This window comes from Penicillium odoratum (assembly GCF_028828045.1).
Source record: "Penicillium odoratum strain IBT 22623 chromosome Unknown utg000006l_segment0_segment0, whole genome shotgun sequence".
In the NCBI taxonomy this organism is placed as follows: Eukaryota; Fungi; Ascomycota; class Eurotiomycetes; order Eurotiales; family Aspergillaceae; genus Penicillium; species Penicillium odoratum.
Genome location: NW_026643148.1, coordinates 156,096 through 175,307, shown reverse-complemented (window position 1 = coordinate 175,307; position 19,212 = coordinate 156,096). Strand labels below are relative to the sequence as shown.

The window sequence follows — 19,212 nt, the reverse complement described above, 5'->3', positions numbered from 1 at the left end:
TTTTTGATTATGATTATTTCAATATTGAGAGTTTGCGTGCACAATCAATATGCTGCAAGACGCACGACGCACGACGTACAGATCTATTTTCATGAAGAATCCCACCGCTACTTGGATCCGACAGATCACAGAAATCCCGAGTCTAACACTTGCACAATATGCCCCTCACATCACATGTACGTACCTATTACGCTTCGGTGAACATCCTCGCTATTTGCTTTCGGCTGAATACCGCTTTCTTCGGCTTGTACTTTGCACTTTTTCTATGCTCGCATTAGACTCTTGTTGTTAGTGATCGGTCGGAACGAAATTTCCAACGAAATGACAATTCAGCAAAAAATAGTCGCTGTATTCGGCGGCACTGGTATGGTCTAAAAGCATCGAAAGTACTGTAAGCACAGAGCTGCGCTAACGACGACCAATTCCAGGTAACCAGGGAAGTGCTGTTGTTCGATCGCTGCTATTGAACCAAAAAGGTGACTTTGAGGTGCGCGTAATCACACGCGATGTCAACTCCCCTGCTGCCAAAGAACTGCTCAGCCTTGGTGCGAAGACTGTTTGCGCTGATGCCCGCGACCATGACCAGCTAGTTGCTGCGTTTCGTGGGGCGTGGGGCGCGTTTATCAACTCCAACTCCGATCACCATGTAAGGCACCCTCCCTGAGTTTGAGATTTGGACGCTGAAAACCACTGCCAACAATAAAGGGTGCGGATAATGAGTTGCATCTCCCCAACGTTTTCGATTTTGATACCGCTGTTCTCAAGGCTGCACAGGCAGCGGCTGTGCGTCACGTCGTCTATAGCTCTGGTGCTAATGTTTATCGAGCGACGAATGGTCGGGTTTCGCTGCCCGGTTTTGACTGTATTGGCATCTTTGAATCCCAAAATTATCCCTGCTGACGAAAGTTCACAGGCAAGAGCTTTGCCGAGGAATACGCTCAGTCCCACAAAATGTTCACGACATTTACACCACTTCTACCCGCTTCATTCATGGAGTGCTGGACAGCTGAACCATTCTGTGAGACCTGGGGCGGGTTTCCACTAGTCCTCAAGGAAAATGGCGAGCTTGTCCTATCTGTGCCGCCCTATGGTGGTGATGGTCGAATGCCGTGGGTCAGTGTCCAAGACGACTTTGGGGATATCGTTCACGGTATTTTTCTTGATCCGATTCATTATGACAAACAACGAGTCCAGGCGATCAGCAGCCTTGTTCGATTTGAGGACTTGGCGCTAGCGTACACTCGTGGTATGTCATCCCCTTCATGCAATTGAACACTTGCTTATTTTGCCTATAGCTACTGGAACTCCTGTGAAGCTTCAGCCCCTCTCTTCGTGGGCGGAAGTGCCACAGGATGGTGGTGATCTTCGTCGCGAGTGTTCTCTGATGTTTTTTTATATGGAGTTTTGTGGTGGTCGTTGGTTTGCTGAGTACCCTAGCGACGACACCGCTGCCAGGGATTGTAAGGCTGCTGCCGCGAATGCTCGCGGGTGCATGAAGTCTACGACCATTGATTTTGAAGAATGGTTTAGCCGCATGCACAAAGAAAGAAAGCGCCATGCATAAGTAATTGAATGTATATGATAAGATGGCTGCTGATTACAAAAATGCGATTTTGACCTCTGAATACATTTTGCTCCGGCGGAAACAGCCTCTTTACGTGCACAATAATCACTTTCTCAATATGATAAGAACGTGTATTTCTATGTCAAAAGAAACCCTCCATTCGATTCTAACACAGTTCCAGTGGCGAACTCATCTTTCATGAGATACAAATAGGCCTGTGCCACATTCTCCGGGCGGCCAACTCTACCAACCAAAGCTTTCTGCTCAGCCACTTTGATCGCTGCATCGTAATGCTCCCCCAATATGTCTTTCACGGCTTGGGTCACGATAGGCCCTGGAGACACCACATTGAATCGTAACGGCTTCATTTCCACAGCAAGTCCTCTCATAAGTCCCTCAATAGCGCCACAGTAGCCAGCTACAATGCTCCAGCCCGGGTCAACCTTTTGGCCATGTGCTCCGCTTGTGAAAGTGACAGAGTTCTCAGCGTTCCTCTTCATAAACCGCGGTAGGTGTTTGGTCAGAATAAGAGGCGCAAGGAGCCTCAAAGTGTGGGTTGACTCTATTTTTTTGACCGTTATGTTGTGCACAGGAGGTGGAACGGTCATGTCTGCCGCCGTCACAACGAGGTGATTGATTTGCGCGCCATCAGCTGCATACTCGAAAATGGAAGGGACCGTCATCTCCAGAGTCTCTGGACAGGAAAGATCCGCCTGCATGCCTTTCAAATGACCATTGCTTGTTTCCGAGGGGTATGATTCGCGGAGTTTGGACAGAGCGTTCTCCAATTTTGTCTTATTAGAGCCCACCACGGTTACAAAAGCTCCATGCTCAAGAGCACCCTCTGCGATAGCATATCCGATGCCTGAAGTACCACCAATTATGAGTACCACCTTGCCATACAAGAGACTAGTATATTTCTTGATGCCCTGCGTCATGTCGAGTATAATCGATGGGCACTGAAGGGCATCAACAAGGAAGATCTTGAGCCACAAATTTGCAAGTCGGAGTATATAGGTGAACTGAATTTTTGTTTCTACAACTGCGTTCAGCGGTGACTTTTGAGTATGTGTGAAGTCCGCCTTTCTCGCTTATGCCTCAACTGGTGGCTGATCAGCGGTGAGTTATGCAGATACATGGTGCAAGTAGCAAGATCAGGTTTAGTAAAAGTAATGTAAAATTCCTTTTCTTTTGGTTTTAATCATTTACTTTCTGCAAGGTACTGCTCACATGTGGGCCGAGTTTCGGGCTATCCGTGCAGATAAGATCATGGCTGATAGACAGGTCTCATGCATATGATTCATGCATAATTTTGGTGCCAGGTATGATCTCCACCATTCTGCAAAAGCTTTTGCACGGCATGATGCGGCGTCAAGGGCTCCCTTCCCAGTATTTCGCCCAACAACGGGTCCACGGTCTTCAGTTCCCCCCTTGCAGCCGCCATCCACCACGAGGCAAGTATCTCGAAAAGCACCACTGACTTCCTTCCTTTGTCATGCTGGGTATGATGTGCGAGAAACTCCTCCTTAGATACATATTGGACGTTCAGCTGACGACCGGTGGTTTGATTAATTGTATCCACTATCTCCCTTGCAGTAATTGTCTCGCCCGCAGTGAAAAGTACGGTTTTATGCTCGTACCCACCGCCCAGCATCAGGCGTGCAGTACCCTCGGCAAGGTCATCTCGACTAGTAAAGGCTATCTCGCCATCGTACGGAAGGATGATGTGGGCTGTATCGGCATACCAGTTGAGAAATAGTGGGAATGCCTCGGTGTAAATACCCTCACGAATGAAGGTGTAAGTCAGACCGGATCTGATAATATTAGTCTCAATCCCTGAATTTGATTGAATGGCAGGGCTTCTCACGTCCTGAGCATCTTTTCTGTAGCTATATGATGCTGTTGGACCGCAACAACTGAGTCATCCTCAAAGCCGCCAAAGGGCAAGGATGTGTACCATACCTGTGATCAGCGCAGTTAGTCACATATTGCGAAAGCTAAACACATGCGATGAAAGACCACATACATGTCCAACAAGAGCCTTGGCAGCCGCCGCCACGACATTTTGGTGATGTCTGAGAATTCGATCGATATGTATCACATTCGTATTCGTGCTGACGAAGAGCAGATTCTGCACTTCGTGGAGACCCACCTCCAGAGTGGCTGGATCCTCGTAGTCCAAATGACGGAATTGAATTCCACGACTCTCAAACATGGACCGGTTGCTGATCTGGGAAGACGAGACGGCAAACTCACCCAAGGGGACATTGGCAATGAAAAAGTCTAGAACTTGGCTGCCAAACCCACCCGTCGCGCCCGTGATAAGATATTTGAGCGTCATGCTTTCGTGATTGAGGACTAAAGGCGATATTTTGCCCCATGACGATAGCAATCTGCAACGTGTATTTATATCTCAATAACGGACTATTGCTTGATGGAACTTGCAGTAAACGCTAATGAGTAGTGCACCTCACCATGTCCGTAAGTGGAGACAAATGGTGATTACTCCAATGCAATGCATAAGCAGAAAAGAGCTAGCTCCAGATATGCCTTGCGTGCTAGCGCTCCACTTCGCTGCCTGAACCATGTAGTGAATCTGGCCATGCAGACTTCTGAGTTGATCGAGAACTTGTGCGATGATCTTTAGCTTTAGTTTTGTCTGCACGCATGATAAGTGTAGGGGAGCTCCGTAACTAGCTGCACTAGTTGATGTCCGGCAGGGTAGTCTTTGATGTCTGCACCAAATGCTAATAAATTGAACCAGAAAGCCATTGCCGGTTGATAAACAATACTAATTGAACATCAACTTCGCACTATGAGGAACAACAGTTCGCAATGTCTTGAGAAAGCTGCGTCGCTTGGGACGCAGCCTTTGGGAACCTCGCATCCTCCTGGTGATCCCCATGTACTGCGCTTCCCCGAAATTACTCCTCCGAGACCTAGATAACTGACTAGACTTACACAGGCTGTGAGCTTTTCCCTGCCGACATGGGCATCTGTGGCCGGCAACATGGCCGGGGAAGGTTGGGTGAGGAAGAAAAAACAGACCACGTATCCTAGGTTTGTCAAATTCTACGATTGAACTCACTATGAAAACGATTCTGAGGTGGTATTCAATAGAATGGGATTTTGCCCAATAGTCAGAAGGTTGACTGAAGCCGCCCTGGGACGTGTCAAACGTTCCGCGGGGGTCAACGCGCGGATCTTCATCTCCAAAGAGGCTGCTTCTCGACTTGAGCGTACAGTCAAGGAGAAAGATCCAACTGTCAGTGCATCTATAATTGAATTCAAGGTGCGCCAAACAGACAGCCAGGATATATCAAATTGGGCGAAATTCGTGATGGTGCTTTTCCCAGAGAGTGTGGAAGGGGAAGCTTTCACATTCTGGCTGAACCACGGCGACGGAATCTCAAATAGACACGCTGAATTCTGTTTGAACCTATTTGACTTCATGGATTCACGCTGTGATGATGCTGAACGTGATTTTCAAACCTCTGGGCCAAGGTCGGAAGATATGCCGGCAGATCTCCCCGCCTGGACAAACTCTGGGCTGGAGGAGAAGACAGTAATCAAGTCCGTTCTTGCTGAGGCTGTCAGATCACAGATTGCAGGTGTTCTTCCTGCGCAACCCGAGGACGTGTTTTTATATTCCACTGGTATGATGGCCATTGGCAAGATTGCGCGCGCTATGAGCGATGTGTCGGGAGATGATGCGGCGGTTATATTCGGGTAGGCTCTGGACTCTAGGAGACGTAAATTCTTAGCTGATCTGTGGCAGCTGGCTGTATTCAGGAACTTTACCTTTGATCAAAGACAGCGGGTATGGGAAGTGCCTGCTATATGGACGTGGGACAGAGGAGGAGCTGGATCAACTTGAGGCTTCACTTGCAGCAGGCGCAAAATGTAATGTGTTGTTCAGTGAAATTACCTCGAATCCTCAGTTGCACAGCCCGAATTTGGTTCGCATTCGACAATTGGCAGATAAATATGGATTCACGGTGGTAGTTGATGATACCATAGGCACGTCAGCCAACCTTGATATATTTCCCTACGCGGATGTTATTACGACTAGCCTGACAAAGATCTTCAACGGCGCTTGCAATGCGATGGGTGGAAGGTAACACTTTTCCCTCATTCATTTCCGTTGATATTCTGGCTAAGCAGTCTCAGTCTGATCGTCAATCCCAACTCTTATCACTACAAAGAAATCCACGGCTACCTACAAGATCACTTTGAGGATCTTCTCTTCCCAGCTGATGCAGTCGTGCTCAGCGAAAATTGCATTGACTACCCTGACCGCGTCCGAAAATGCAGTGCGACTGCCCGCGAGATTGCCCATTTTCTGGCAGCGCACCCCTCCGTTGACTACGTCAACTATCCGACTCTTGTCTCATCGCGAGCCGAGTACGAGCGCTATCGCCGCGACGGGGAGGGCTACGGATATCTACTCAGCGTTGTATTCCGTGAACCAGACTTTGCAGTCAAGTTCTTTGACGCGCTGAATGTTTGGAAAGGCCCAAGTATTGGGACCAATTCATCAATTGCGCTTCCATACTCCGTACTTGCACACTGGGAAGAGCAGGATTGGGCAGCCGAGTACGGTGTACCTAAGCATATTGTGCGACTCAGCGTAGGGCTAGAGCCGGAGGCTTGGCTTCGAGCTCGCGTGGCTGAGGCTTTAGCACAGGCAGGACCGGTGACTTTGTGCAGAACGACACAGTGCGAGACCGGTCATTAAGTACCCGGTCATTGGGTAAGCATTGAAATTTATCTCCGGGTGATTCAGAAGGCAAAGACTCGCAGATTGAAATCGAGAGGAGCGATTTGGCACGTTGAGAGTGCCACTCGTGGAAGTTGTGCTCGGGGTTGTTCAGGAGTGAGGAGCGACCCATTTTTTCCCTTTTCTCTCATTATTTTGTTTTTGAATTCCTCGCCAGATGGTCCGTCAGCTTTTGTTCAGACTTATCGCGTAACTCTTTAGTCTTGAATGAGATATGATGAGTACATAAACGTCTTCCAAAGTATTGATACATGGGCCGTGGTAGACAGTGCTAAAGCACTTAGTCAGTGACCATAAGATTCAGGTTGATACTTCCACATGCCCCTGAGACCCAAGGGCGTTGAAGATGACGATGGCCTGGGTCTGCTTATCATTAAACCTTTGTGGCCTAAAACGGGCCAGCCAAGCTTGAACGTCTTCAAAATCAAGGAGTCAGTAGTAATATGTAGAAGAGAAAGGCAAAAACTGTACGAAGGAAAGCATATACAGCAGAACGACCGAGTGTACACAAAATTAGTGGGAAGCAGTAAGAAAAGACTAACTAGAGTGAGGAAAGTAGGGATGGATAGGCGTCCCTTGGAGCGTGTGCCTTTGGCACCCACACTAACAAAAATGGTATTCTGATATCTTCTTTCAATGAGCAATAGAAGAACAAAGGATTGAAGAGAAAGACATACTTTATTCACTACCTCTGATTCCTTCTGCAGAGAATAAAAATTCCTCATCTGATGGTGGCAAGCATTCACCCAGACTCATCGTACTGTACTTTGTGCACTTTTGCCTGATCCTTTCGAACCATTCAAAAATAAATATTTTTGATGAAAGTTCGGTTTCAACCACTGTGAAGTATACTGGAATGGGTAAAGATAAAATATAGATTCTCAAGGATACTACCCCCCAATGATCTTGCTTCGTGATTTTGCATCGATAAGCAAGCGCTTAGTGCCAGCATAATCACCGGTGATTTTTTTATCCTTGCATTAGACTTTTTGCCACCATGCTGTTTAAGAATTATTACTATCATATTTAATGATTGGAAGTTCAAACCATCGAAGGCTAGACTAATTGATATTTCATAGAAGTGAGCAGTGTTCTTATAACAGTTATATCTCACTAGGCCGCATGAGTCATTACAGATTATTTATATAGATTCATAGCATAAATTCACGGGATGCGCTCACTATTTCAGCTCACAATCTATCCCTTGATCAAGGTAGAAATAGCTGATTTTTTTCCTTTTATGCAATCTGGATACTCGTCCCAAGTAATGGAGATTCCTTATTAGGCAACAGTCGTCCAGACTATACTGGAGTACCTTACCTTCCATGCAAGGGGGGGCGTTATGTATTCAAGTAAAGATTTGAAACCTATCTACTCCACTCACTTAGTTTATCACCTGCCTTCCTAAAAAGGGTAATTTTATGCTTTTACGCATACTTCGATTTGAGATGAGTTACCACCAATACAGCTATTACATAGATATATCATAATCTTTCAACACATGTGACCATAGTTATACAGCATGTTACCTAGCTTCAAAAGCGGTAGACTTCATGTGGGTCAAGTGGCTGGATTTAAAAATTTTTCACCCTGCACCTTTACATGAGACAGCATGACAAATTCTCGATCTCTAAGAGCCGAGACCGTCTACCGCCTATACGATTGAAAGTGGGCGAATAATTTCTTTAATACGCGTAGTCGTTCATGTGTAATATAACTTGTCCTCCTACATGCACGTAGAATAGGCTTCTATTACGGTACAATGACGGTCACATCATCGCCGTTCGTGCGAATTGTTGAAGTTGGACCCCGAGATGGCCTTCAGAACATCTCTCAATGGATTTCAACTACCACCAAACTTGATCTTATAAATCGACTCGTGCGCTGCGGACTGAGCACAATAGAACTGACTTCCATTGTGTCCCACCGCGCGGTTCCTCAGATGGCTGATGCCACCGAGTTGCTTCAGGATGCCAATGTGCAGAACATGCTCGCCAAAGCCAATGTTAGGCTTCCTGTTTTAGTGCCGAATCTTCGCGGACTTGAAATTGCCCATTCCTACGGGGTAAAGGAAATAGCAGTCTTTATCAGTGCCACAGAGGGATTCAGCAGGGCAAATATAAATTGCACTTGCAATGAGGCAATTAGGAGGATAGGGAAGGTGGTAGCTGAGGCCAGGCGATTGGGTATTGCCGTGAGGGGGTAAGTCTCTCAAATTTTCCCAAAAATTTATGAGCTAACTTTATCCGAGCTATGTGTCGTGCATATTTGCAGACCCTTATGATGGACCAACAGAGCCCTCTTCTGTTCTCGTTCCGGTAAAGGAACTTCTTGACATGGGCTGCTACGAGGTCAGTCTAGGGGATACCCTTGGCACTGGAGACCCAGACGCTGTAACTGTACTCCTGAAGTACCTCCAGCACCATGGAATACCCATGAGCAGCATCGCGGGCCACTTCCATGACACGTATAATCAGGCACTGGCAAACGCGTGGGCCGCCTACGAGTGTGGGGTACGGACCTTGGACAGCAGTCTGGGGGGGCTGGGCGGCTGTCCTTTTGTTCCGGGGGCTCGAGGCAATCTTGCAACAGAAATACTGGTTGCTTCCTTTGAAAAGGCCGGGATTGCCACGGGGGTCAATACTGAGCAACTAGAGGAGGCGGTGGCCTGGGTACGAGATGCATTGAAGGCTGGCAATTAAAACGATGAAAATGCAAGTTTTCATCAATTGATGGAACTTGCATAAGAAACTGCGAGATCTACCAAATTTAGGCTAGATATCCCTTACTATTCAGCCCTTAAGATTCACATGAAAAGTTCCCTAGCATTATTTACCACCTCAATATCTTAAAAAATCAACGGGATCATTACAATGAAATTCGAGCTTTCCTTCGGTCCTCATTTGTAACACAGCCACCCTCTTCAGGGCTTACATGTGAGGGACATTTCTCTATTCGATAAAGACTGCAGTTCAGTCCTTAATTGGAAATGCAAGGGACATGACAAATTGAAAAACCCCCACGTATATTGTGAGCATTGTTACACGATGACACGGGAAACATGAATCATACATAAAGTATAGCAACCAATGATCACTCTGATGTTGTGTTGTATGTATTTGCAGCTTGCCAGCTATCCTCGCTCCTCCGATTCCCCGAAACGCAAGGAAATTTCCATGCTGGCATCAGTCAATTGTCGTGCAGGCGGTGACTGCCATTCAAGTAAGAGTTGTTTTTACTATATACCCACACCAATATTTTCCCCCAAACGTAAGGGAGATTATGATTCATGTACTTTCTCCCTCGAGCATTCCAAGGCCGTTGCCACACAACGCAGAATATCGATGTCAATAGCTTAGGGTACTTCAACTATATTTACCTTCTATAGGGTCTTAATCAACAGATTGGAATAAACAGGACATCCAAATTCATCACTGGCTGGTCGTTCGATCATGATGAACTCCAAACAACAGAATGACGTTGTACCATTGGTACCGACTATGTCTCTAGAATCGCCCCCAGGTCACAACCAGCTGGCTCGTGATCAAGGCTACCGTGCCTGGCTTCAGGTTTTGGGATCTTTTATGGTATTCTTCAGCACAGCGTGAGTCGAAGTCTCCTTGTATGGCAATGGCTAACTCGGACTAGGGGTATGGCCAATATGTTCGGAGTGTATATGACTTTTTATTTGGACGAAAAGAAATTTGACGCCTCGGTATCGGCAATCTCATGGATTGGGTCTCTGCAAGCAGCCCTTTGCCTTGCTCTAGGGATTATTACAGGCCCGCTGTATGATCGTGGTTACTTCTACCATCTCGTATACACTGGGTCATTCCTCGTTGTGCTTGGCCAGATGATGCTCAGCTTATCCAGTTCTTACTACCAGGCTTTTCTCTCTCAGGGGGTCTGCATGGGCCTTGGAGCGGGACTGGCTTTGTTACCTTCTTTCTGCATTGTTGTTACATATTTTGATCGGCACTTAGAGGTAGCGACCGGGATTGCTTACATGGGGGGCGGCGTGGGTGAGCATAACTCGATCAAGCTAACCAGTCCTCTGCTGACACTCTCCAGGTGGGATTATCCTCCCAATCATCTTCAGTCAAATTATCTACAAAGTAGGGTTTGCCTGGGCTACTCGGGTAGTTGGGTTAGTCCTTTTTGTCCCTCTGCTCATTGCCGCTTCCGTCTTTCGTCCCCTGAAAAAGTCAGAGCGTCCTCGCCCCTCCAGACAGTTCATGAGCTGGGACATGTTTAAAGAGCCATCAACTGTCGTCTTCCTTCTAGGAGTCATAGTAGCAATCATGTCGGTTAACATACCTGCCTACTACGTGCAGGAGTATGCTTCGGCCATTAACATCAAAGACGAAGTCCTAATTTCCTACATATTGCCAATCTATCTGGCTGCCTACACGTGTGGATGTTTTGGTCTGAATGCATTAGCAAACTGGATTGGCCCATTTAACGTGATTTCAGTCTCTGTCGGCCTCAGTGGCGCGCTGACCTGGGCTCTCGTTGACTTGAATGACAAAGGGGGTCTGGTTGTTGTGGTTGTGTTTCTTGGCTTTCTCTCTGCAGCTCCCTCATCCCTACAGCCAGCATGTTACGTCAAACTCTGCCCTGATATCCAACAAATGGGCTCGCGTATGGGATGCGGCTACATGGCCTCAACTATAGGGAGCCTTGTGGGGGCCCCAATCGCGGGCGCTATTCTCGATCGTTACGGATATAATCCGGTTTGGATATTCTCCGCTTCCATGTCACTTATGGGCGCAGCTATTTTCATCATTAGTCGGGGATTCCACATTGGTTGGAGAACTTGGATAAAAGTATAGATCCATAAATCTATGCCGTGCTTGCTCATGACATGGCCTACGTGGTAGAAGGCTAAGTGGCTAGAAAGAAGTGGTATACGGAAAGTGAAGGCTACCTGAGTGAGAAAGGAAGAGGATATTCCCATTACACTGCCTAATGAAGGAGTCAGATTGGCCCTACATGACTGAAGATATGAATGATGAAATGTACCCCAATGATTGTATCAAGTGGGTATTCGTACGTGAACAGCTGGCTTTTTTAACAGAAAACTCATCGCACACTAGCCACAACTTGACAATCAATCTGGAAGATAATTTTAATTTATTTAAATCCGGAATTCAATCTTATTTCAAAATGTTCATTTGATATATACATATTGTAGTGGGAGACCTGGTCCCTACTACGGATTACCATACCCTTACCGGTCACATTCCGTCCCATAAGGACAAGGTCATATTAATACGAGTTTAGCACTAGTTACAGAATACAAACACTTACAAATCTTTCACTTTGACTTTTGTCGAGGGATCCATTACTCTCCGAGGGCGACCTTCGGGCGTGGTGGGTTTTGCTGAGTATATCCGATTCGTGCGTCGTCAGAGCGTACAGCCAACGAGCGTTCCCCTCTTCAATATGTATAAATACTTCGCGAATCGCTTACCTGAACAGGATTTACTAAATAGGTATTCCACATAACCGCTCTTGTAGTGAGTGATTCATGAAGCATTAATAATTTCAATAATTTCGCCCAAAATGAACAATTCAAGCACAAAGGAGCATCTCGAAGGAAAGTTCAATTAGAGTACTCTTCAATCCCCGACGGCTTAGTCCAGCATCTACTGGGAAGAGGGAGAAAGGGTTGAAGAGGGCTGAAGACCTTTAAAGCGTCCAATTGTGCGAAATTCAGAAGGGGAATTAAGAGCATAAGTTTGTACGTGAAATGATATGGACGTGGAGAAACGAGTGTATGGATGGATGGATGTGTGTGAGGGAAAGCCTCTGGAGTGAGAGACGTAGTGGGGATTGCCCCACCGCAAAGAAAATTCTCGATAGGCAAGATTCTTCTACATCCTACTGAGCGCTATAAACAAATAGAGTGTTCACAAAATGGACACCTGACCATCTCCAATAACTACAGACAACCTAAAGCGCAATGCAGAACCGACTCAGCAATATAGGTAGGATGGACTACAAGGGTCAATAATTGGATTAAGGAAGCTCATACTAGTATGATATGGCAAAATCGTAATCAATTCAAGACCTTGGGGGACCTTTATAGCGGACAAATCTCTAGGACTGGGTGCCTCCTAATGCTTGAACTCATCATGTTTGTCCTGAAGTTCCCTTTGAAGGTACTGACTGGGCTAATGACCCCCACACAGAGAATACATAAGAAGGGCGGATGATCAAATACATCGTAAACCCATCTAAATTTAGCTATATATAATAAATTTGCTTTTTTGTTGTTGTTGTTGTTTTTGTTGGTTGGCTTCTTGGTGATATCCAACAAAGAGTAAGGTACACTGACTTCGACATATTGTTACGCAACGCTAACTGGTCACAGTGAGTATCGTCGTTATGGGTCCGCTTACCAAGGTGATGCTCGATTCTGGAGTCTCAATCTGCAACCGTACCGTTGCCAGTCGTTGTTAGGCCTTACACGGACTCGGGTCCATAGGATAGACTCAATAGGATGCGCTAGGTAGGTTCGCTTAGTCAAGCTATACTTAGGATCTGTAACAGGTGTTCCAGAGACTAAGGGTACCTCTTCTGATTGGGGTTTGTTTTGTACGAAACTGATAGGTGAATGAACTGTTGGGTTCCAAGTAGCAATATGAGATTGAACGTGAAGACTAAATACATGTGTGGTAATGACTGTCCTTATATATCTAATCCTTCGTATTCCGGGTATCCCGTTGGGTATACCAAATGTTTACCCCTGGGGTTCCCCCCTGTATACCTTCCTGTATACTAGATGTGTCACGTGGTGGTGTCGAGTATACCGCGTTCTCTTGGCGTAGATTCAGAGTATGTGGTTCGGTGGCCATTCCCGGCCTGTTGTGCACTGTTATATTCTGATAACGAGTATATTTTGTGACGGCAAGTTGGAGGCCGTAAATGGCGCGGGCGGTGAGTTTGTCGTCCGCTACCTAGAGTGACCTAGGTAGTGGATTCCTTGTCTAGACCCGTTCTGCCGGTCTCTCGCTTAGTGCTTGCTCAGTGAATATCGTGGCTGCTCACGTGATCCTGCTGTGTCACTTGTAGACCTCGCCATATTGCTTTTTTGGGTACCCGAAGGAATACCCGCGAACCCGCCAAGAACCCATTTACCTGTATATTACAGTATTACTGTTGAAATACAACCAATACCAGATATAGAGTGATGTAATCAGGTATATGTTACGTGTATTTTAATCTCTTGGCGGGTTTTGGGTCAAGGGTCGAAACCCAACCCGCCCATTTGGCGAGGTCTAGTCACTTGTTCCTGGGAGCTTGGTTGGTCCTCATCTTCTTTTGTGAGGAGTGTTCAAAGTGGGTCCGTAACACATATGATATAAATAGACGTATAAATACTGCACATCGTACATGCATTTACTACATTGTTTTCCCTTCAACAACTTAGCGATCCCGCTCGGTAATGGGCCAAGTACACAGTGCATATGTATTGTATACTCCATTCAAGTCTCATCTCACAGTTCTCAAGACCTCATGCTCTAGCCCGGGTATCACCAACGATTTTTTTCTACCACAACAACCTTGAGTCGATAAAGAAATACATAACCTCCATGAACTTATGGTGTAGCCCTATTGCTTAAGCATTTCAATACAAGCGTCTTAAAGAGAGGCAAATCCCTGATGATCTAAATCAACCCGATCTGCCCTTTGCCTGCAAGTAGTTTGCATCATAGGTTCTAGCCATAGCTAAGACGCTGACACATGATGCTGCTCTTGGCAAATACGGAGATCTGATCATGATATCCAGGCGTGTAAATAATATACCAGCTATCAACAGATACTATTCTTGTAAGAGGCATTGCCTTTTGGTCATCATTGATGGTTGAAATTGCGGTCTAAGTGCGCAACAGGTTTGGAGATACAAACATTATGATGTGCCCCTTACTCAAAGACGGAGTCCAATTAAAACTATGGGCGCTGATTTCGGTTTCCTTCTTTTCAGGCAAGGGATAATGTGCATGACCAGTACGATTACCCCCGAGCGTGCTGCAGCACCTTACTGGGAGAAAATTTGAGAGAAAATTACTATTGCCACATTGACAGATAAATTGGCCCTCTTCCTGTGTAGGAAGAGCAGATTGATAGAACATTTACTTATTACGGGCATTTAAACCATACCGACAATGATTGGAAGCGCGATCTGGAACCTCGCATCCTCTCTGAACCTATCCTCAAGTGAAGTGCTCATGCTTGCAATTCTCATTTTTTCAGGTTTTTTTGCAATGATAAATTTGCTGGTTTTACCTACAAGACAGGGCAATCACGCATACCCAGTGATCAATGCAAAGCGACCCCTGGAATTGACACAGGAAAAGGCGAACAAGCGCTTTCTGTCCGATGCTAAAAACCTGATTCAGGAAGGTTTCAGAAAGGTGGCCTGTCCCTCGTTCGGACCCAAATTCATCAATAAATATTTCTGACCAAACTTGCGTGCTAGTCTAGTGACGTTTTCTATTTGTTGACTGATTGTGGATTACGTATGGTGCTATCCACAAAGTACGCCCATGAAATCCGGGATGTCAACGTGCTAAGCCTGAGAAAAGCGACCGAGGATGTGAGATTATGTTAGATCTAATCCCACCAGAAATCTCCCCCTGAGAACGAAAATAGGAATTCCCTGACAATATTGCCGGATTTGAGCCACTGCAAATACCCGCCACCGGTGATATCTTTCGAGATGCGATTCGCATGATGACCAACACTCTAGGTAAGCCATTCCCTCGGAGTACATGATAGAAATTGATAGAAGTTTCTTCACCAGGTCGAGTAATGGAGCCGCTCTCTAATGAAACAAATATTGCTCTCCAAACCCACTGGACAGACGACGCAGGTAATTTGACTACCATGCAGTTTAATGTTACATTTTCAGAACATATCAACGCTAAAAAAAACTGCCATAAATAGAATGGCACAATGTTTCACTAAAAAAGAGTGTTTGTAATATTGTTGCCCAGGTATCGTCACGAACCTTTGTGGGAGAAGAGCTTTGCCGAGACCCTGCATGGATAAACGTCATTGTTGGCTATGCAGAGCATGCCTTCCCTGCTGCACAAGCACTTCGTCTTTGGCCTAAGTTCCTCCGTCCAGTAGTTCACTGGTTTCTTCCATCTTGTCGAATGGTCCGCGTTGAAGTTTGCAAAGCCCGGACCATTATCGACCCCATCCTGAAGAAACGCAAGGGAGTCCAGAGAGATGGAAAAGCGTGGGATGCGATCCATTGGATGGAGAAATCAGCAGCAGGACGCCAATTTGACGCGGTTGCCGCCCAATTATCCTTCGGCTTAGTAGCAATTCATACCTCAGCTGACCTATTAACGCAGACGCTTTTCAACTTAAGTCAACGCCCAGATCTCATTGACGCACTTCGAAATGAAATTATTTTCACCATTAAGACCAATGGATGGTCTAAAATGACTTTGCATAAATTGCCACTCATGGATAGTGTGCTTAAGGAGACTCATCGCTTGAAACCGATTACGATTAGTTCGTCTACCGCACTGCCTCCCATTCATTTTTCAAATCAAATTCGATCTAACACTCCAAAAATCTCAGCTTCAATGCTTCGGAAGGCGGAAGCACCTGTCGTTCTATCCAATGGGATCTATATCCCAAAAGACACCACTCTCATGGTATCAAGTCATGGAATGTGGAATGCGGATATTTATCCAAGACCTTACGAATTCGATGGCTATCGGTTTCTCAAATTGCGCCAACTTCCCGGCCAAGATACTATTGGCCTGTTTGCCTCTACGAGTGTTCATCATCTAGGCTTCGGGCATGGTAAAGATGCATGCCCAGGCCGCTTTCTTGCTGCCATCCTACTCAAAGTGGCCCTTTGCCACGTCCTGCTAAAATATGAGATTGACTTGGTCGAAGGTGATCAACCGGAATTTCACAGACTGGGTGTGGGGCTTTACTCCGATTCGGAGGCTAAATTACGTATTAGAAGACGGGATTCGGAGATTCAATTAGATCAATAGAGTGAAAAACGGTCCTTTCTGTTCTTGGACGATACAACCATACTCCATCCTACCCTGAATTACTATCGCTACTCTAACCTATGGGGGTAATTGTAATGCAGTGCATTACAATTAGGGTGAGATTCTATAGTATGGGCAAAAAAAAGTGGGTCAGTGTGCATTACATTTAAAGTATTCGAGTGCATTACAATTATCTTCTAGGCCCGTACGAAGCTGAAAATTTGATATGTTTTTAATTTATATTTCAAGCACCCTAACCCATAGGGGTAACTGTAATCTATATCATTACAGTTAGGGTGAGCTTTTTTAGTATGGGGGAAAAAAAGTGGGTCAGGGTAGATTATAGTTAAAGTTCACGAGTAGATTACAGTTATAATCCTCGGTCGTACGAAGCTTAGATTTTGATATGTTTTTCGTTACCCTCTACTTTATGGTCAAACCGAAATTCAGATCATTCCAATCAGCAGAAATGGTTATTGCAGGGGGTCTGTCACAAACTGATAAAGAGTATCTGGAAGTTCTCTTATGTGACCTCAGCTGACCTTACCAAGAGAGTACGGGGTATAAAGCCCATCGTTCTCTTAGTACCTACGATTCCTTCAAGAATCAGCTTTGATATAAATCTGATTACTGCTATTTTACAACCCATCTATTCTCCCTTTATCTTATCTATAAACCCTAACAATTCTGATTCTTCTTTGATATGATAGAGAAGAAAAGATGGTGCGTACTACTCGCAGTAACCCATAACCTTCGATGGACCCGGTGGAGCTAGCACCGACCGTGGATCCAACCCCGATCGACTCCACCATAGAACCACCTCGAGACGATGACGATTCGGACCTCGAACCGCTCGCTTCTATAGGCGAATCCCTAAGCGACCCCACAATTAGAGAGCTTAGGGAGAAAGAGAAGAACATACTTATAACCGCCCGTCTCCTTAAGCGAATTGAAGAGCTAGAGAAACAAGTCCAAAAATATACTTCGAAACGCCCCCGAGAAGGAACTGACTCGGACTCGGACCGAAATAGATATAGCTATAGGCTTCTACAAAACCCAATAGACCCCAAACCCAACCCCACCCAACCGCACTTTAGGTTGGGTTTTGGGTCTAGCCCTCGGACCCAACCCAATATATGGGGCCCCAATAGGGCCCTAAAAAGGTCAAAACATTATAAACATGCTGTGAAGGGCTAAAGCAGAATTTATGTTTAATTGAGCTAGGCCACGAACTGTGTACAAAAAGCTTAAAGAGAGAATTATTAAGTAGGTGTTCTGCGTGTTAGGTTGTGTCGCTAACTAACTATCTAAGATATTATTACATAATTTAATGAGAAGGAATATGATTGAAACTTACCTTCGAAAGTGTGTATATAATGCCTTGCTGATTTTGGATAATCCGGAGTGATTTCTCTTGATCTTCTGACCACTGGCGGTCGGTGGTATCATTCTTTGGCTCTACCTTCATGGAACCAAGAAGATCGCGTAGGCTAAGTTGAATGACATGGGCAAGGCAAGGAATACGGACAATTGGTGTTTGATCGGGTAGTTCAAGAGAGTCGATAGACTGTTGAATACTCTCTACCATAGTAGTATTATTCGACGCATTATCAATTATGACTGCTAATACTCGATTAACGATACCATGTTTTTCGAGTAGCGCAAAGACTGTGGCACCAAGATTAGCACCAGAGTGTGTCCCGTGTAAAGGCTCAAATCCTAGAAGGATTTCACGGAATTTCCAGTCGATATCAACGAAATATCCAGTGATAGCCATAAAGGCCTGCTGGAATGGTGAGGTCCAGCAGTCAATCGCAATTGATAGCTTTGTACCATCGGGAAGTGCTAATAGAACCTTCTGCTGCTCCTCCTTCACTATTGTCTGAAGCCGACGCCGTGCAGTTTTGGGCGAAAGTAAGGTCGGCTTTGATGGAGATAGCTGGGCTTCTGGAATCAAATCCTCGAAGTCCTGGTGCGCAAGGAATTGGAATGGAAGGGAGGACCTTGCAATTAATGTAACTTGTTTGCGTTCCCAACGAGCTATATTAAATGTTCGTTTTGCGGTAGGGGTATTTTGAGCCTATGGATAAAGAGAATATTAGTAATAGTTTAAGGATAATAGAAGATAAATAGTTTTATACCGCTAATTCCATAGATTCATGAATATTTCTTTATGATGATCTATCCTTTGCGACACGCTGACATTTACCTGCGGTAGCATGACGCTTCATCGAATTGGTTCCATTCGCAGTTGATTGGGGGTGTGGAAGTGTTATCCCACACTTCCGACAAAGAACCTTTGGCTCGCCAGTAATAAAGTGAGCAACTTGCTCAAAGTTATCCCAGGCTGTTGAGGTACGCTTTGCATCCCAACGAATTCTTTTCTGTGTCTCATCTGCTTGTGTCTGTACCCACCAATTGATGAATTCGTCTTTATTCATGTCGGTTCTGATTACCCAAAACTTCTTATTCAGAGGTCCACCACGTTCAAGGGTAAGAGGAGCTGAAATAGGGGTAATGAATTCAGACCCAGGTGCGGAGGTAGCTGTCTGCTGGCTATCCAAATGTTCGTATGTAAGGGATTGGTCGTCAGAATATAATCAGCCTGATCAGGGATATCGCTAAGTGCCTGTGAGGAGGGGCCAGCATCAGAGAACTGGTCAAATTGAGACATAGTGATAATAGCCTACGAGCCAAGAAGGAGAAGTGAATATGAATAACTGAGACTTACAACTAAAAAGCTATAAGGAAAACCTAAGTGTAGAAGATATAGATGGTCTAGGATCTATAGTAGGGTAGTTAGATATATCAAAAAATAATCAATATCCCTGCAGGACTAG

At 45.5% G+C, this 19,212-nt stretch overlaps 8 protein-coding genes across 8 annotated transcripts; 5 read left to right on the top strand and 3 right to left on the bottom strand.

Annotated features, from left to right (window-relative positions):
- Positions 1–49: 49 nt before the first annotated feature.
- On the top strand, positions 50–1,564 carry N7520_008510 (NmrA/HSCARG family protein; the record flags this gene model as incomplete). The annotated part of the gene is made up of 6 exons (XM_057142444.1): positions 50–176; positions 293–364; positions 429–646; positions 706–862; positions 914–1,246; positions 1,296–1,564. The coding sequence occupies 6 exons, from the start codon at positions 50–52 to the stop codon at positions 1,562–1,564; spliced, it is 1,176 nt and encodes a 391-aa protein (XP_056991732.1).
- A 137-nt stretch (positions 1,565–1,701) lies between these two features.
- On the bottom strand, positions 1,702–2,502 carry N7520_008509 (SDR family NAD(P)-dependent oxidoreductase; the record flags this gene model as incomplete). The annotated part of the gene is made up of 1 exon (XM_057142443.1): positions 1,702–2,502. One exon carries the CDS (start codon positions 2,500–2,502, stop codon positions 1,702–1,704), a length of 801 nt encoding a protein of 266 aa, XP_056991731.1.
- A 362-nt stretch (positions 2,503–2,864) lies between these two features.
- N7520_008508 (uncharacterized protein) lies at positions 2,865–3,905 on the bottom strand (the record flags this gene model as incomplete). Its single annotated transcript, XM_057142442.1, has 3 exons — positions 2,865–3,378; positions 3,432–3,526; positions 3,591–3,905. 3 exons carry the CDS (start codon positions 3,903–3,905, stop codon positions 2,865–2,867), a joined length of 924 nt encoding a protein of 307 aa, XP_056991730.1.
- Positions 3,906–4,379: 474 nt separating this feature from the next.
- Positions 4,380–6,302, top strand: N7520_008507 (uncharacterized protein; the record flags this gene model as incomplete). Its single annotated transcript, XM_057142441.1, has 5 exons — positions 4,380–4,469; positions 4,530–4,624; positions 4,685–5,293; positions 5,343–5,681; positions 5,735–6,302. The coding sequence occupies 5 exons, from the start codon at positions 4,380–4,382 to the stop codon at positions 6,300–6,302; spliced, it is 1,701 nt and encodes a 566-aa protein (XP_056991729.1).
- A 1,804-nt stretch (positions 6,303–8,106) lies between these two features.
- N7520_008506 (hydroxymethylglutaryl-CoA lyase) lies at positions 8,107–9,046 on the top strand (the record flags this gene model as incomplete). The annotated part of the gene is made up of 2 exons (XM_057142440.1): positions 8,107–8,546; positions 8,596–9,046. 2 exons carry the CDS (start codon positions 8,107–8,109, stop codon positions 9,044–9,046), a joined length of 891 nt encoding a protein of 296 aa, XP_056991728.1.
- A 750-nt stretch (positions 9,047–9,796) lies between these two features.
- On the top strand, positions 9,797–11,176 carry N7520_008505 (major facilitator superfamily domain-containing protein; the record flags this gene model as incomplete). The annotated part of the gene is made up of 3 exons (XM_057142439.1): positions 9,797–9,948; positions 9,993–10,366; positions 10,416–11,176. 3 exons carry the CDS (start codon positions 9,797–9,799, stop codon positions 11,174–11,176), a joined length of 1,287 nt encoding a protein of 428 aa, XP_056991727.1.
- A 3,826-nt stretch (positions 11,177–15,002) lies between these two features.
- On the top strand, positions 15,003–16,372 carry N7520_008504 (cytochrome P450; the record flags this gene model as incomplete). The annotated part of the gene is made up of 3 exons (XM_057142438.1): positions 15,003–15,099; positions 15,154–15,222; positions 15,297–16,372. Coding segments are annotated over 3 exons (1,242 nt in total), but the record flags the coding sequence as incomplete, so codon positions are not given.
- Positions 16,373–18,417: 2,045 nt separating this feature from the next.
- Positions 18,418–18,813, bottom strand: N7520_008503 (uncharacterized protein; the record flags this gene model as incomplete). The annotated part of the gene is made up of 2 exons (XM_057142437.1): positions 18,418–18,452; positions 18,582–18,813. 2 exons carry the CDS (start codon positions 18,811–18,813, stop codon positions 18,418–18,420), a joined length of 267 nt encoding a protein of 88 aa, XP_056991725.1.
- Positions 18,814–19,212: the final 399 nt, after the last annotated feature.